The sequence below is a fragment of the Lissotriton helveticus genome, chromosome 1_2 (assembly GCF_964261635.1).
Source record: "Lissotriton helveticus chromosome 1_2, aLisHel1.1, whole genome shotgun sequence".
Classification (NCBI taxonomy): domain Eukaryota; kingdom Metazoa; phylum Chordata; class Amphibia; order Caudata; family Salamandridae; genus Lissotriton; species Lissotriton helveticus.
The window spans coordinates 209,302,342-209,321,057 of NC_136058.1; the positions used below are offsets into that span (position 1 = coordinate 209,302,342).

Sequence of the window (18,716 nt, forward strand, 5' to 3'; positions counted from 1 at the left end):
AAAGTTTGGAAATACGATCTAGAGCAATAGTCATGTTTATTTTAACAGATTCTGTAATAGAGTTGGAAAACCGAATGCCAAGATACCTAATTTTAGAAGTATTCCAATAAAAGCCAGTGGAATAAAATTGTTGTTTAAGACAAAATTTAGTAATTGGTAAAACTTCTATTTTATCAGAATTAATTTTATAACCTGACACCGCCGAGAAATCTGAGATTTCTTGTAATAGTGCAGGAATAGAGGAGTCCGGGTTGGAAATGAAGAGTAAAATATCATCAGCATAAGCAGATAATTTCAAATGATGATCACCATATGGGAAACCAAAAACAGAGGGGTTATGATGAATACGGGAGAGAAAAGTCTCAAGAGATAGAACAAATAAAAGGGAAGAAAGTGGACAGCCCTGTCTAACACCACGATGGAGTGAAAAATGCTGTGAGATTTGACCATTGGCAGTGGTGGAAGCATTTGGAGCAGAATACAGAAGAGAAACAAGAGAGATGAATTTAGTACCAAAACCGTGCGATCGAAGAGATTTAAACAGGAAGGACCAATCCACCCTATCAAAGGCCTTTTCGGCAAAAATGGAGATCGCCGCAAGAGGAGGAGGTAGAGTAGAAGATTTATTGAGAACATTAAAGAATAAACGAGAGTTATCAGATGTTAGTCTACCCTTGACAAATGCACATTGCTCTGGGCCTATTAAATGAGGAAGAAAGGACTCAAGAAGTAATGCTAATAATTTGGCGAAGATCTTATAATCAATATTTATCAAGGAAATGGGATGGTAGTTCTTGCAAAATTTGGGATCCATACCATCTTTATGAAGAAGACAAATAGAAGCCTCCAGGAAAGTACCACTTGCTGTGCCTGTGGAGCAGAAGTGTTGAAAAAGTTGAAAGAGTTTTGGTACTAAGAGATTAGAGAAATGAAGATAAAATTCTACCGAAAAACCATCCGGACCAGGGGATTTGTGTTTCTTGAGAGAGTTCAAGGAAGAATATATTTCCTGGAGTGAGAGATCTTTATCTAAAGAGGCGAAATCTAGATCTGAAGAGTGCTAAGATAGTCATCGATGTGTGAAGCGGATGGAGGTGCCTTAGGAGTGTATAAATTGCTATAAAATTTAGCATATTCATCTAAAATATCCTGATCTTCGAAAAGCTGTTTACCATCTGTTGATTGAATAGAATCAATGAATGTTCTTTTCTTTCTAGAGTTTAAATAATTAGCAAGGAGTGTTTCAACTTTATTTTGACCGCCATAATATCTGGCACTACTACGGAGTAAGGTAAAGGATGCATTGTCAGTTGATATTTTATTAAAATCCATATTTGCATGAATACGTTCTTGGAGGGCGGAGTCTGATAAAGAAGTATAAAATTGATGTTCTAATCATTTGATGGAAGCCAATAAAGCCTTATGTTTAGTACAGGTCTGTTTCTTCTTCTTAGAGACAAAGTCAATAATAAAACCATGAGCAGTGGCTTTAAAACTATCCCACACCAAAACAGGGGACATAGAAGAATTTTCATTTATAGAAAAGAATTCTTCAGCAAAAGAAGTGAAGGAAGAGGAAAAGCTGGATCTTATAAAGGAACATTGTTAAATCTCCACCTAGAAGATTTAGAGCAAGGAGGGAGTAAGTCAAAATCAACAACCACAGGAGCATGATCTGAAATCAAAATGGGCTCGATCCAGGAGGAAACAAGGTTCTGGGCCAATGATTTAGAAAGGAATATATAGTCAATCCATGAGAAAGATCCATGTGGAGGGGAAAAAATGGAAAATTCTGATTGGTCTGGATTACATAATCTCCAAGCGTCAACTAGATGAGCCTGTGTGATGGTACTAAGAAATTGTTTGTAGGTTTTATGGGGAATAAAACGTACCTGGGATTTGCAATCAATAAATGGGTCCATAACTTGATTGCAAACACCAAGTATAAAAAGATCATCTTTATACTGAAAAAACTTGTTTGTAATGGTGGCCAAAAAGTGGGATCGAGTTGAGTTGGGCCATAAAGATTAAACACAGTGAGAGGCACATTATTAATTAGTAGCTTGACCAAAATCCACCTACCATCAGAATCAATATCTTTTGTTACAACAGAGCATTTCAAATTTCTATGGCATAAAAAAAACAACTCCATTCTTTTTTGCATTTGTGGGAGATATCAGTACTGAGCCAACCCAATTACACTTACGTTTAAGAGCTTCAGCCTCAGACAAATGAGTCTCTTGTAATAAAACGAAATCAAGTTTATAGGAGGCTAAATGTGAAATAATTCTCTGCCTCTTTATAGGATTATTAAAACCTTTTACATTCCATTTAATAACTCTGAATGGAAAAGAATAATATCATATATGCAGTAATACAATATGAAATTGCAAAAGAGCATAAAATCAAGATTGAGCTTGTAAGATAAAAGAAAGAAATGATCGAGACAAAGCCATAAAATGTAGAAAAAAAGAGGTAGAGAAGAAGATGTGAAAGAGGGTACGAAGTAAAGGAAACTGTAGAATCAGCAAATGGCAAACGAGTAAGAAAAGAAAGACAAGGGAAGGAGATAGGGGAAACAATCAGATGAGTAGAAAGGAATAGAATATCCAATTTAGGATAGGAAAAAAGAAGAAGAGGAAAGAAGGAAAGAGAAAAGAAAATCGAGAAGATACAGTACATATCCAAAAAGGATGACTGAAGGGACATACCTGAAGGGGGCAAAAAGAGACACAACTGGGGCAAGAACGACACACGAAAAGATAAACCGCCGAAACCTGGCGAGTCCGGACCACATCAGGACTAGGAAAGAGAGGGAAACAGACCATATGTATTGGGAATAAATGGACAAACCTGTATGGATGTACAAAAGAGAGACAATAAATATCAAATATACAAGAAGAGTTGCGAGTTCGGCTAACATAACACAAGCATAAAAACATACATGAGCAACAGGTGGAATTGTAATTGCGCAACATTGGACTAACTGAGAGGAAAAAAGAAAATAAGTAAATAAATAACAAAGCAAAAGAACATTAGAAAGACAATTAATGAACCATTAGAAGGAACAGCAAAAACGATGTCATAGTAGAAATATTTTAGAAATTTCTTCACTAAAACAAACAGAAGGAGTGAGAAAAATATAACATGAACCATGTAAAGGAAAAAGGCTAATTCTATCAGCCATTAGAAGAACCAGCAGTATCCATAACACTTGTAGTGTGGATATGAATAACGTTCTTAAGTTCCGCAGGTTCTTGAAAGGACCAAGTTTGGTTTTGGAAAGTTAGCTTAAAAGTGCAGGGATGAAAAAGGCTATATCGAGCGGAGGGGTGCACAAAGGTTAAGGAATTCCTTCCTTCTGGCCGCCGTAGCATTAGAAACATCTTGAGAAAGGAACACCTTCCGACCAAGCCATGAGATTTGTCGTTTGGCTCTAGCTGCCGAGAGAACTGAGAGCAAGTCAGTAAACTTCAAAAACAGAATGATGACTCCCCTTGGTTTGACCAGAGATGTAGAAAGTGAAGGACGGGGACCAAGTCTGTGAGCTCTCTGAATACTGAGGGATGTAGAAGAAGGCATGTCCAGGAGTTTTAGAAAAAAGGAGGAAAAAAAGGAGACAGGGTCGTCACCTTCTAAAGTTTCAGGCAGTCCATAAATACATAGGTTATTCCTCCTATTTCTGTTTTCTAAATCCTCAGTGTGTTGTTGAAGGTTGCGAACCTCTTTTTCTAAAGAGAAAAGTCTCTGAGAGTCTCCTTGAACCACTGAAAGTTGCTGTTCCATTGAAGATACTCTACTTTCCATTGTGGGCCATTTTTTCCTCCAACAGCAGCTCCAAGGAAATGGGAGTTCATGACTTGTCATGAGAGGGAGGATCGTGCTTCAGACGCTTAGAAGATGAAGAAGGAGGAGACGATTTGTAAGTGGTAGATTGTGATGAAAAATTGTGATTAAAAGCCACTTCAGCCATCTTTCCTGCAGTAAAAGATGAGTTTAACACTGAAGAAGAGGGTGGAGTTGTCCATGAAGTTTGTTTTTTAGGTACAAAAACAAATTCTAGTTTGCGCAATCTTCCCATAGATAAGTGTTATTCAAGTAGCGCAGTGACCGGTGCACGAACTAAACGGTAACCGTGGTTTCCAAACTGCACAGAAAAACAATGTAGAGCACCCACTTGGGATGACCAAAAGCTTAATAAAATAGAAAAGCTAATCAAGAGCAATTAGAAAGAACAAGTCTTAGAACATATACACTAAAGTCCACTGAGGAGAATTTGATAAAAATAATGAGAAGGAGCTATAATTTAACATTTGTTAATGGGGGAATGGATGGGATATTTTTGAAATCTGTAATGTCATAGCTGAGGAATCAGTAGATATAATGTACTTAATGTTATGGCAGAGAGAAGTAAAGGCAGTAGTATCCACTCAAAAGATACATGAGAACTCCATATACGCCGTAGAAATCTTTCTTGAGGAGCGCAGTACTGTAAATAATTCATGAAATTAGCTGATAGTGTGAAGAAGACAAAATGGCGGGCGTTTTGAGGCGAATGAGTTAATAGAAAAAATTTCCAAAACGTCGTGTTACAGAGAATAGTGAACTACCCATTTTTATAGGACGTGCTGCTTGCAGTACATGTAACTCGGACAGTAAAATAATGAAAATTGAGAAGATGTAGAAAATCCATGTTCACAGAGCCGTACTTGCAGGTGTGCATCTAAGATGGTGGAAGCTGCTGAGTGAAATGCGTCGGTGGCAAACACAGATAGAAGCGCAGCGCGCTTTGTGGAGGAGAACAGCTCACCAGAGCCATCACATATTCTGGTGCCAGTGAGGGATGTTTCCGACATCTACCGGTGCGAAAAAACGCACCTCTGGGTCACAAGCGGGCCCCAATGCGATGGAGCTACCCTGTCAATCGGCCATCTTGACCGGCGCCGTAGCCACGCCCCGTAAGTTTAGGATTTTATCTCAGATTAGTAGTAGTAAAGTTAGGAGTCCTAACTTTACTACTACTAAATGCCTTCTGTGAATACCAGAAGTAGTATGTTTAGGATTTTATCTTAGTTTAGTAGTAGTAAAGTTAGGAGCTCTAGCTTTACCACTACTAAATGACTTCTGTGAATACCAAAAGTAGTAAGTTTAGGGTTTTATCTCAGATTAGTTCTGTGAATCGACCCACCTGTCTTTCTGTCATAAACTTATTTTCTCTATCCATCTTTCTGCCATTCCCACACTCACCTAGCCTCCTGTTAACCGCCCTCTCTTTTTATGCCATTTTGGGAAATCTGGCATTAACTCCAGGTATATTAATAGACTAATAGAAACACACTTGCTGGGTGCGTCATTTATCCAGCTTAAACCATCCCTCTCAGAGAATTGAAACATCATATGAAATTGTGCTTACAATGAGTTAGCATATATAATCCATCCAGCACAGTATCGGCAGACCAAACCTTTCCCTTGTGCAGGTGAGATATTTGACTGGTGGCTCTGTAAACTAGTGCACCCATAGGGGTGCCCTGTGTTCGACTGTGTGATTACATGCTAAATCTTGAATGGGGTCTGTAGTACTGCATAAACTCACAAGAGACTCCAGAATTGCTCAAAACGTGAGTTTATTGTAGCAACAAATACGTGCTGCTGGTGGCACACAGGTAAAGCCCCAACTGGGGCTCATTTCGAAATAAGTTCCACTTGGAACCCTGGAAAATAATCATAAGATTCCACATAACAGAACACGCAGATAGCACATGGCTTTCCCCTTTAACAAACTTGAGAAAACTTCCCAAAAACGAAGGGGGTCATTACGATGGCGTTGAAACCAGGCACCGTTCGCCATGTTAGGATGCTGCCTTCCCACCAGCCGGTGTATGTTGGTGAAACAGCCTTTCCCAGGCAGACGGGGATTGCATTTGAGGGCCCGTAGCGGGCCCCCCTTGTGTGGGGGGAGGTCAGTATGCACTGAGGGGATACCTATGGTACCCCCCTACATTTCCCTGCACCAGGTGGCAGGCACCGCGTGGTGCCCGCCGCATAGTGCAGGGAAATGCAGAGACTGTATTTCTGGCATTGCAGCGGGTGCTACAGCCAGCAGCACCATCCGTAATATCAGAGATACATGATACGACCGCCATGGGGGCGGTCGCATCATAATCTTAAAGGCTAGACCACCGCATTACAGGCGGACGGTGCCAAGCCCGGGCATGATGGCGGATGGACGAAGTCTGTCCGCCATCGTAATGACCCACTACAATAGAAGAAACATCGAATCCAACAAAATTGAAATATAAACACTACAATTTAAACAATAGTAGCAACGTCATATAACGTCAACTAATAGGAACAAATAGCCTACAACAGAATGAAGAATCACATTAAAAGAATTTATACATACATTAAATACAATAAACCTGGAAAATTTACACCAATATTATTCCCTGAATCTACGAGTTAATTTCCACAAGCTACTGCTGTATCTCGTCCATGTGCCTGGATCGCGTTCATTGCTCTTCCCAGTTTCAATTTCACATCCACCAGACATTGATGGCTTTATATGTGTCGACACAGTCCCATCTTTACTCTGTGACTCAGTAATGATTTTGCCCTGAATATCTAACTAATTATCTACTTTTACACACATCTACTATTCCACCACTGTCCACCTTCCACTTTGCCAGTGTTACCTTTCACATCCATGACCTTGACAGGAGGACCACACCTTTCCCTACATGAACTGGTTTACTCACCCGAAAACATTTAAACCCTTTTCATACTAGACTTTCATCAAAGTATTATTTTTGTTTCTCTTGTACACTCTCCACCAATAACAAGACTTTGTTCAACCCATTTTTTTCCTTTTTGACCCACCCGTTCATCCATGCTGGACAAAAACAGGTAGTACATCGTAGTTCACACAATAGCGCAAAAAGTGAAACTCAAGTAGAAGAATGTGGGGTTGTGCAGTAAAACCACAACATCAATTTGATAGCATTTGCTACAACACAACCATTAGAACTGGATACACTCTACTAAAGCGGTGTTCATTCTTTCAACCAAAACCTTGGTTTGGAGATGATATAAAAAATGTCTGAGATGTTTAATCCCATTGGCTTGCAAGAACAATCCCAGTTCCCTAGACACAAACTGAAAACCATTGTGCAATACTAGTGTAGCTGGAAACTCATCCTTAAGAAACATCTCCTTCAAAAAATCTACCACAACCTTAGATTTAACTTCACTCATAAAAGTAACCTCTGGCCATTTGCTGTAATAATCCACCATGACCGGAGGAAAATGAAAATGCATTGCTAGTGAATTAAATGAACCTATGATGCCTATGCCTACCTTTTCCCTTGGAGTGGTTGGTAACTCAGTTGGACACAACGGCGGAGTTCTAGTTTTCATGGACTTATCACTACTTGAACAAATAACACATTCCTTTACAACTTGATCATTTGCTCTATACATGGAAGGCCACCAACAGGACAACTTCACATGTCTCTTGGACATAGTGGAACCCAAGTTATCATCATGGGCATGAATAATAAATGAGTTCCTCAGTGTAATGGGAGGTACAAATTTGCCAGCCCTCAATACCAACCCACCCTCAACTGAAAATTATTCTGCTACTTTAATAAAGGTCTTCACACCAAATCTAAATTCTGTTCTTTTTGGCGATCCTGACTCTACACACTTCATCATAGCATACTTCATCCTCTTTTACAGCTTTACACCAGTCATTCTCTGTAAAAGCACCCATTTTTAGGTATATCAATGGACGCAATATTGCAGTCTTCCAAATCTTCCTCACAACCCAAATCCTTGTTCTCCCTAACACATTTTGGAAACAGAGAAAGATAATCCACAAAAAACATTTTCCCCTGGAATATATTCTGGAACCAAATCTAGCGTCCAAAAGTTTAGTCGAGAGTCTAGCTATATGTGGAGTAAATCATCTAACATTTTTTCCACTCAGAATGAAAATCGATAGTTTGTATCACAAAATGCTTACTCCACAAATAATTTCAAAGTGTTATGATCGTCCAACAACAAGCCAAGAGTTCCTTTTAAATAACTGAATATTGTTTCTCAGAATTAGTCAACACACAGGAGGCATAACAAATGGTATAAATGTGCATATACTTCATTGGAGTAAAACCTGCTCCCAACCCTAGATTGCGGGATACCACTGTCACAACACACTGTAAATTTGGGTTATAGTGTTTCAATACCTTAGAGGAAATCAATTGCTCCTTTGCCCGTTCAAAAACTTGTTGACACTCTGCATTCCACTCAAATACTACACCCTTTATTAATATTCAAGATAAAGGTCTCAAATGTGATGCATAATCCTGTATAAACCATGAGTAGAACTCACAAATGCCTATGAATGATTTCAACTCTGTTTTGTATATGGGAGTTTTGGCTTGTGCAATACTCTAGACCAAACTGGGTTTCTATTCAATGCATTGACTGGACACTAACTACCTAAATACATATTTGTCTTTTCTGAGCACAACACTCTAAAACTGGGACCTTTTCAATACTTCATCTAAAATGTTGTCATGCAATTCTCTAGCTGATGCATACATTAAAACATCACCCTGAAAAATTGAAAAATTGATAACCTCTGTATCTCCTTGAGCATGTTCCACATCACTCTTTGGAACACCAATGCAGCTGAAGCCAATCGGAAACACATTCAACAATATTGATTTGTTCCGCAGGCTGAAACAAAAGCAGTATGATGCCTTAATTCTGGTTTCGGTTCAATTTGGTGGTACGTCAAAGCCAAATCCAATTTCATAAATCACTTTTACTCCTTTGTTGCAGGGATTCTGTTTTGAAACAGAACTGTGCCTGGGATCACAGGATGTCAGAATGTAGGGACTGAGTCGCCATACCACATCAGTACCTATGGACCAAACTCCAACTAGCTCACAGTGCCCCACCTTCCCCCTAACCTTCCCAGAGTAATGGGTGAATTGGCAACCTAGAACACAACACTCTAGTCCCCAAGGGAACTATAGAAACAGATCACCACCTTTTGCTTCTCACTAATGTATGTCCATAATAAAGAAAAGAAAGACACAATGAAAGTTTACAATATTTATTGAAACTATTGTGCTCTAATATGAAGCAACTGTACTGCGATTATAAAACATATACAACTCAGCAAAGTAATCAACATCACAAATAAACTGTATACAATGATATGCCCTATCATTGCCAATTATATATGTTTGTAAGCCTACCCTCCCTACGTGAGCTCAGAAATATATCACTGAACTCTGATATTAGAACCAGGCCCCATACCTGGCATTTTCGCTCCTACAGCCTGGCAAAGGCCTGGAATGAGCTCCTCCACTATGCACACCTTCAGGAAGAGCCTCAAGACCTGGCTCTTCTGCTGACTTGGAACTGTACCCCCCCCAGTGCTTTGAGACCCTCACGCGTGAGTAGCGGACTTCCCTGATTAATTAATATATAACATGCCAAAATCAAGAATGCAGCCAAATTAAGGTGAGCCAGAGGCACCCAGGATTTCTTCCACAAGTTCAATGGATAGTGAATCCAGAACGGATTTCACCTCCACAACAGATGATTCCACAATTACCCAATTTAAAAGCTCCAGGGAACAGCCATGATTCTCGTTATCAGCTGATGCTGAGGAAGTAGTCGGGCAACATTCATCTGTGTCATTAGAGCCAGAGTTCAGTGTTCCGTGTGCCGAAGCACTCATCTCCGGTTGAGGGAGTGGCTCATATTGTGCCTCCTGAAGTAGCCGTAAGTTCATGGGACAACTCTGAGCATGGGTCTTTATAGGATCCATCAACAGCTTCATGTGCATAGGAACTGGCATCCACAGAGGTAGGAAAAGATCCAGTGCCCACTTGAAGGAGCACCACAGGCAATAAAACACAGGTTGTATGCAGTTCCAGTGGGTTTTGAGATGGAACATCCATTGCGGAGAAGCAAAAATAGAACCAAAATGCTGCAAATGAGGAATGAAACCAAATTTTCCAAACACACTGGAATATAGGGAATGAGTAAATGGCAGTGTTGCACCAAAGATTTTCTTGAAAGAACTGACCAAGCCAGTCTCAATGACTTTTAAAAGTATGCTATTCCGGCAGTGTTGGATGCATTAAAAATTCGCTGTACTAACTCACCGAAATGCAGTGGGAGATTGGTGTTTAACAAGGACTGTATTTCATCTGCTGTCCTAGCAACTTGTAATTCATTCTCGCGCAGATGTTAATGCTACACCTTTTTGAAACAATAGTGTTTTGAGTCTGCTTAGCTTGTTAAAATCTGCCTTCAAATTTGTAATGGGAGGCCACAACGAGCTTTTGAAACCCCCATGAGTGGGAGGGAAGAGGTCACTGTCTGGGAGACCGATAAAATATATGGGATCCCCGCATTCATTCCGCAACAGTTTGCTTAACATTCAACAGCCCCATTTGAAAGGACTGTAATGAGGGGGGAATTGAAGGGGCTGGTATTCCTTTGAGGAAACAGGCCAAATTCGCTACTGACGCATTACATGAGCAGTGAATGGTAACTTGTTAAAAAACGAGTAAATGTATGAAAGAAGAGCTGCATCCTTTTCGAATAAGAAAGACTTCTTTGTTGGCTGGTTCACAACAATAGGCAAATGTGAGTGGCTGTAACTCATGAATGAAGTTGCCTCCTCGGGTTTCATATCTACCAGAAGGGAAATGTTTCATGCAAGCTGTGAACCTAAATGTTGAAATTGCCAAAGATATTACGCCATGTATAAGCCAAACAGATTAGGATGTTTCTGTCATTGTGAATGGGAGCTGTTCTAACTTCGAGATGTAATATGGTGCATATGGCATCTTTTTTGGCCATTAGTTGTTGCTTTCATATCAGTTTGAAAGGCAAGAATAGCTGAGTTGAATTAAGGCAACGCCATGGGACATGACCATTCTTAGGAATTTGAAGTGTCTAGGTAAACTGCATGATAGATCTAAGCCGACTTTGCCCATGATACAATGAAGACATGTCACTTTGCATGATATCAATAACAGATGACACAATGTTATTCAAATTGTAAATGTGAGAAGACAATTTATTATTACTGTTATCAAAGACAGCAAGCACTTTATCCAAATTATCTTGATGAATTTGTCATAAATGTGCAGCAGCTTTGATTTGTTATAATTTCCAAGTTTATACGTGGCATAAATAAATTTGTTACAACGTATAAGCTTAGAACCCAACAGGAAATCAGATAGGCCCAAGTCTTCTGCTTAGGAGGGAAAGATGTTGTTTTACTGCAGACAGTGTGGAATGTTCCAACCACTGTTGACACAATTTCCCCACCAAATATGTGGTGATAATACCTGAATGCGGAGAGTAGGAATAATGGGGGTTGTATCTGCTTGCTTTAAACCAGGGTGTGTGTGAGAAGTTGGCCTGATGTGCAGTGTTCACTATTCTAGTGATCACTATATATCAGTCCAAACAACCCTTATTGATGATTGGTTGTAAGTCAACCTTATAGACCAGCTATCCTAGTAGCATGGATACGAGCAGTCTAAGGCTAAGACTCTAGAGGGCGTGTTAAGCCAGCTGTTTTACCATCACATTACCCCTTGAACACCCAGTGAAAGGACACCACACAAGTGTTATGAAAATAAACAGTGTATTTATTAGAATCACAACAACCCTGTACTCTTTATGAGGACAGGGTGCTAGGCACACAACAAAACTCTTACGAAAATACTTTTAAGTTAGCACGTTACACAAATGCCCGAGGGGCACGAAAAACCATATACGCTAAAAGTGGAATGCGAATTACTAGCAGGTAAGTAACAGTTCTAATAGGCTTTGGAATCGCTAGGACTGGACTAGGGAATCGTTAGATTACTACTAGGAGGCCTAGGGGACTCGGGTGCAGAGTGTGCACTCTCACGCGGGATGCGGGACAAAGTCTATGGAAGCTAGAATTCACAAAGTTAGTGTTCACGGGCGAACCCGACCTGGTAGGGAGAAAATGACAGTGGATCCTGACCCTTGGATAGTGAGGCTATGCTGGGACACCGGAGTGCCGAAGTTACCTAGCCCAGGGGCTGCAGCTGCATAGGTCTGAAAAGACGTCGGGGATCTCGTTGCCGGACCAGGAGCCTGGAAGGAAGAAGTTGCTGGCAGGCGACCAGTGAAGAAAAGTTCGATGGATCCAAGCCTGGATCAAGGAAGAAGAAAACCTGAAAGCAGAGGGGACCAAGTTCTTGAATCACTAGCCAGTGATTAAGTGGGCACCAGGATGGCACCGGGCGAAGTCACCGCAGTCAGGTGAGTGGGCGCTGCTGGGCTCTGCAGTCTCTCGGACCAGGAGGCGTTGTCGGCGACCAGGATGGAGGTGCGAGCTGTCCCACGAAGGATGAAGTCGTTGGCGTCGAAGTTACCCAGGATTGGGCAACAAGCCTTGGCTAATTCAAGCCCACGCGGTGGACTCAAAATGGCGTCTTGAGTGGACCAGGAGGGTCCAGGGTGCTCCTCTTCTGGGAGGGAGCAAGGGCCAGTCTGGAGCAACCAGACCAGCAGCAGAAATGTCGTCGGGCGTCGTCAGGAAGGCCACAAGCCAACGGGCTAGTAGCCAAACAACGCGGTGAGCAGCGGAAAGCAGAAGGGCCCCACGCAGATCGTGGAGATGCTGGGGGGCTGCACTTCGGAGCTGGAGCTGCTCAGAGTCGGGGCTTCTCGGACCCCAAAGCACTCACCAGTAGGTTACTCGGCGGGCTTGCTGGAAAGAAGTCGTGCAGTCTTGCCGATGGCCGGTCCCTTGAGGTCTCGTCGCACCCACGGTTCTCAGCTGGGCTGTAGAGGTGGGTAGAGGTCAGAGGTGCCAGGGAAGCCGGTTCTCGTCGAGCTGGGCAGTCGGATTCCGGAGGAAGGACTTACAGCAGACCGCAGTGTTCTTAGATGGTGCCTGCGGATGCAGGGTGACTACTCCTTAGTCACAAGGGAGAAATCTTAGGAAGAAGTCTTGAGTTCCTTTCGCAGAAAGTAGTTTCAGGATTCAAAGATGATCTGATTTGGAAGGGGGCCAGTCTCTACCTTTATCCTGTAAAAAGGGGCTGGCACGCGACTAAGTCCTGCCCTATGGGTGGGACTAGGAGGGGGGTGGTTACACCCACTTCCTTGGCGGGCTTTTCCCCAGCACAGGGTCTGGAGTGACCCTGGAACTGGTTCCAGCCGGCCTATGCACAGTGAGCACCGGGGTGCTACTTGCAGTCACCTTCCTCTAAAGCCCTGCCTACCTACAATACACAAAACCCTGTCTGGGACGGTGCTGGCACCGCCCCTGGCAGGAAACCCTTTGTCCTTATCTCCTGCTCTGGGAGGACTCCCAGCAGCAGGAGGGCAGACTTGTGTCTCGGTGGCAGCATCCATTTTGTGAAATGCTAAGGCTCTGTCTGACTTTTACCCGGGTTATAGGTTACAGGCATGTCGTGTCCCTCTAGAAGGGTGGAATGCTAACCCCGTCGCCAGAATTGGCGAGGGGTTAGTATTCCAATTCGTATGACACCTTACTCGACATGTTTTGATAAAGCGATACCAGAGTTGGCACATAACCGCGAGGATTATAATGCACTTAAGAGTATATGGTATGCGATATCATGGAAACGGCTAAGGGATGGATCCCGAACGCCGCAGACAGGCTCAGCTCATGCTAGAGCACCATCTCACACGATTCCAAGCACTCTGCCTTCAGGATTGTTAAGGCCTGCTATAGGAGTGACTGATAGGAGATCTGTGTGTCCATTTTAGGGTTAGATATAGGTATACTATATCTAAAGCAAAGGGTGAGTACACCACCTTGCCCCAGCTGTCGTGCAGCCAGTTGTGTCAGTTTTAGTTAGTCAATCCAGGGGTGGCACAATACATGCTTCAGCCCCTGGGAGACTTCTGGGTGCACCTCAGCCCTGGGTACAGGGACTTGGAGAGGGCCCAGTGCCAATTCAGTACCTAAGTACAATTTGGATAGAGAGAACAGCTAGGCTGTGGGTCTGATTAGCAGGCCCACAGCCAGGGAAAGTCGTAAACCAGTGCAGCAAAAAGCAAAAATCTGGGTGATCATAGGATTGCAGACCCTACTCTCCTACAGTGTGGAATTAAAAAAAACGGGTATAGCAACTATTTGTGTCTACTAGTCACAATAACCACCCATGATGACCTGAAAGTGTGGAATTAAATGTACCATTCTGCAACATATTATTGAGTTGTTCTTTAGTGTAATTTGTTAAATGTTGCCAGTTGTCAAATCGGGCACAACATGCCCATGTGGCTTGAGATACATTGGCATGAACACAAGGAAAGTACGTACCCGTGTAGTGGAATACCGAAGTACAATTAGATGTAAAAAGAACATCAGTAAACTGACGGACCACTTCCTAATCTTCAATCACACCCCCAATGACCTCACCTGGACGGTGATTGAACAATTCACTACCAAAGGAAAGGACAATGAGAAATTCCTCCTCAACAAGGAGCAACAGTGGATTTATCGCCTCTACCTCCACAAACATGGACTCAATGACTCTATACCGTGGAACTCTAAATCATTAACTTATGCCTGTGACACTAGAGCGGATCTCTCTCCGGTTCATGGCCCCAATGTTATGACCCATACTCTTGTTCTGAACACCTGGCCCCCTGTATACAGTGGGTGCCCCATGCCCTTATACCTGGGCCCAGTGCCTTACTCCCTTAGCGTAGTACTTTTCACGATTACATGTGTTATACACGGCGTATTATGCAGACTCTTTACGCCTTACTGTGAATATCTGGGTAATCAGAAACAATAGATACATGGCCGGCCCCACAGTCGGCACTCTTAAAACACTCACGCATGTGCGGATAAGCCATTACCGCGCATGCACACTATAACCAATGCCGCTGAGCATGCGCGACAACTCCTCACGCGTCTCTCCACGACGCATGCGCGCACTAGCCTGCACCGGGGAGTCTCTCTACTATTGCTCCCATCTCCAGGTGCCGGTACTTACTGAACACAATATAAACGCCGCCGCTACCCTCAGTCGGGTTCCGGAGGTTGATGGCGGAAATACAGGTACCCCGCAGGCTTTGACTGATATACTCGTGAGTATGATGATCACCACACGCATCTATCTGGTAAGCGTTTATTTTCCTTACAGGTTGTCTAACTATCGGTTGTCCCTTCCTAGGGTCAATCCCCTTGCCGAATCACTCCAGGGAGACATACGAAGCAAATCGCTAGCGTGAGACTTTTTTCCCTAACGCTACCGTCACTAGAATGTTTGTGATGCTCGTTTCCTAGCCTCACCACGCCAGATATCTCCCGTTTTAAACCACTAGCAGCACCACCAGTGCTGTTACACTTTCGCCGTGCTATAGTCCTCCCACCCACGAAGCACTTATGCCGGCAACTTCGTTTTGTTTTTCTGTGACCTAAGACAATTGCTAATTGACTCTCCACCCTGTAGGTCCTGTTTTGTCATTCATGTTACGTGTTCAGGTATAAGTGGTGAGGGAATCCCTCTCGCACACTTAGAGCACCTTAGTGAGTGCAACACATAGTCTGCAAAACACTCACTTAAATATACTTTTAACTCACACACACTATTTATAGTCCTGAGGAAAGCCAGCATTACTAAAGGCACTGGCTGAAACATGTCGACCTACACCGGATGTAGGTGGTCTTAACTCCACCACCACAACATCCAGCTGCCTTGTTTTTAACCGCTCACGGAGGCCCAGTTATTAAAATGTAATTTACCCTCGGGTACTGGGACCACCATGATGCCGTTTTAATTCTCACTTTATCACTCACTTCACTGCACTCTCAGTTAAATACCTGCTCCGTTGTAACCAGGCTTCGACGCACACCCGGGACATATTAGGTGTCACTGGGTGGGCCCGATGAATCATGCCACCAACCAGGTTGGTGGGTGAGGGCTTCATGAAAACACCTACTAGGTGCCTGCTGATAATACAGTCCAGAGTCCTACTACGGTCACACACGGCTAGTCCCGGTTGATACTACATACTAGTCACAATAACCACTCATGAGGACAGGAAAGTGTGGAATTAAATATATCATTCTGCAACATATTATTGAGTTGTTCTTTAGTGTAATTTGTTAAATGTTGCCAATTGTCAAATCGGGCACAAGAGGGAATGTTTGGTGCATTCATGTCTTTAATTTGTGCTAGTCCCAGGCATGTAGTCTTCTGAACAGTATCATTGAAAAAAATAAGTTGTGTTGAATTAAGCAGGCTCGGAACAAGGTGCCCGTCCTCTGAACTTGCCAAGGTTTGGTACGCAAAATGGATTTCATGTCAATGGTATCCATCCAATAATCATAGACTTTTACAGCTAATTGTGTGACAAACCAATCTTTATATATTAGCTTAGTTTGTGTAAGCATATATGTCTTTGGTGGTGTAAGGACTAGTTTGAAATAATATGATTTTGGGTCTGATGTGTGATATGCAGAAAAATATGTGCATTTATCCATATGTGTTTCTGAGCTCCCTTGCGGGGGGAGGGGGTGGGGAGTAGGTGGGACAATGTTCTCATTGTGTGTAATTACAAATTGGGTTTTGAATACTTGCCCATTGTAAATAGTGATGTCCATACTGATGTAATAGAACATTTGACCATAGTTTGCAGAATTTAAATATAGGTCCTACGATTCAAAAGCAGTATAGTAAGTATTCCAGTTCTGAGGGCATGGAGTTTACAGGTTAAACATCCCAATCATCATAATGTAACCCAGGTACAATTACATCACCTATAGAAACCCCAAATACATGAGGAATCTTCATAATTTCCGTATGCTGCTGCTTGCCAATCTAGGCTTTTGAACAACAGCACGTGCAATTGAATAAACTTCAAGGTAAACGCAGTTTGTACAACCCAATGCATTTCGAGCCGAAGGCTGTTCATCAGGGTTTTCTGTAAAATACAATTAAATCAAATGTACAAATTTCGCAAAAACAAGAGTGCTATTGAAAGGGCGAGATTTTGATCGATACCTTATATCTATTGATCCAAACCTCGATCCGGTCGACTGAACCTTTGTTGCCTGTCTTGGAAGAAAACAGTACCCCTATCTGCAAGTAAGTTCACCCAATAAAGGACTCTACTCTTAAAGATCACGGACAACTTCTAGGTTTCAAAAGTTTATTGTAAAGATATAATGAGCTGCAAATACAAGCATCTCAGAATGAGGTTCACGAGATACACAGGTCCAATTACATACATGTGCTCTCGAAAAGCCCTCAGACGAGCAACAGAAATCACTAACACAAGTTCTAAAAATAGCAAAGCTATCAGCATAGACGCATATCTCTCCTTCATTTAGGTTGGAGGAAAACAAACACAGGTTAGGCGTCCCTACCCTGTTCTAGATGGTATCCCTACTTAACCAAATCCCAACCTAACAAAGGTGTCAGCAGTGAATGACCCCCAAGGGAAGTCACCCACTCTAAGTCTCTTGGTGAAAACCTAAAGTTCTCCAGTCATGACCCCTCACTGCCTACCCATCCGCTCTCTAAAGGGTCCTCAGGTCTCTGCTCTAACTCCACCCAGGGGTGCTGTCCCTAATACAAAACAGTCAACAACATTTGAGACGCCCCTTGCGAAACGCCTCTCACGTGGTGCAACTTCAGGCTTTTTCCATGATGCTTTGTATTGGGCCTCAGACGTTAGAGTTGACCTTGCTTCTCAGACTCTTCTCCGGCCCGCTGATACCCCTTAAACATTCCAGAACCCTCCTCCATGTCTGGGCCGTCTACTGAACAGACCTCTATTCATTCACTTATAATTGGATCCCCCCTTTCCTGTTGCAGACAGATATCTGCCGCCAAGAACCCAACTCTCATAGACTTCTAAAAAGGCTTGCAACATTTCTCAGCCCAGACATGTACGTGTAAATCAATGCTAAAACATTTCAGGCCTACAATATTTCTCATTATGATTATAGCATTCAACTTCTTCATTTAATTAAAGCATGTTAAAACTCTTATTCTATTATTTAGAAAACATTACTATAAATCATGGCCCATTAATGCAATGACCAAAAACGTTAAACAATCTGTGTCGTGAAAAGAAACACCTTCCCTTTTAGCTCCAGCTCTGGCCCTGTGGCCTACCACGTTCTGCGTTTTACCACAGACCATCTTATATGTTAACAGCTACACGACATAGATTCAAAATAATCACGTCTAATAAAATCATATAATGTCACACATTTCTGTATTAGTTCCACTTCTACTTAAATCTCTACATTAGCTATATATTTTTGAATATACTTGCAGATACTATTAGCACTCATGGCATTTCTCTTCATGACCTGTGCTTACTATAGATAAGTGTGATGTACTCATACATTTATATCAGTTTGCGCTCTCTCAGTTCCCCCCTTTGATGACCTCTCGGGGTCATCACTAACATTTAAACTGCAGTTATTGCTGGCATTCTCTGCGCTTCCAGAGCTCTCAGACTCCTGTACTGATTATCTTGTATGGCAGCCAATTTCTGCAACTGCTCTCTTTGGGCCCTTTCTGACCTTCTTGCTCTGTACCATTTGAATACTCTCACCAATCCCCACAATATTATCCCACAGATCAATATTATGATGATAGGCTTCAGAATATACCAAATAAAGCTTTTTCCTAACGTGGAAAACC

At 42.3% G+C, this 18,716-nt stretch overlaps 1 protein-coding gene across 1 annotated transcript in view; it reads right to left on the minus strand.

Moving 5' to 3' along the window:
* LOC144807827 (uncharacterized) overlaps positions 1–18,716 on the minus strand; it is a 78,092-nt gene that overhangs the window by 47,358 nt on the left and 12,018 nt on the right. Inside the window, exon 2 of the mRNA XM_078673470.1 lies at positions 2,712–2,853. Coding sequence (XP_078529596.1) covers positions 2,712–2,828 — 117 coding nt within the window. The 5' untranslated portion in view covers positions 2,829–2,853. The remainder of the gene's footprint in view (positions 1–2,711; positions 2,854–18,716) is intronic.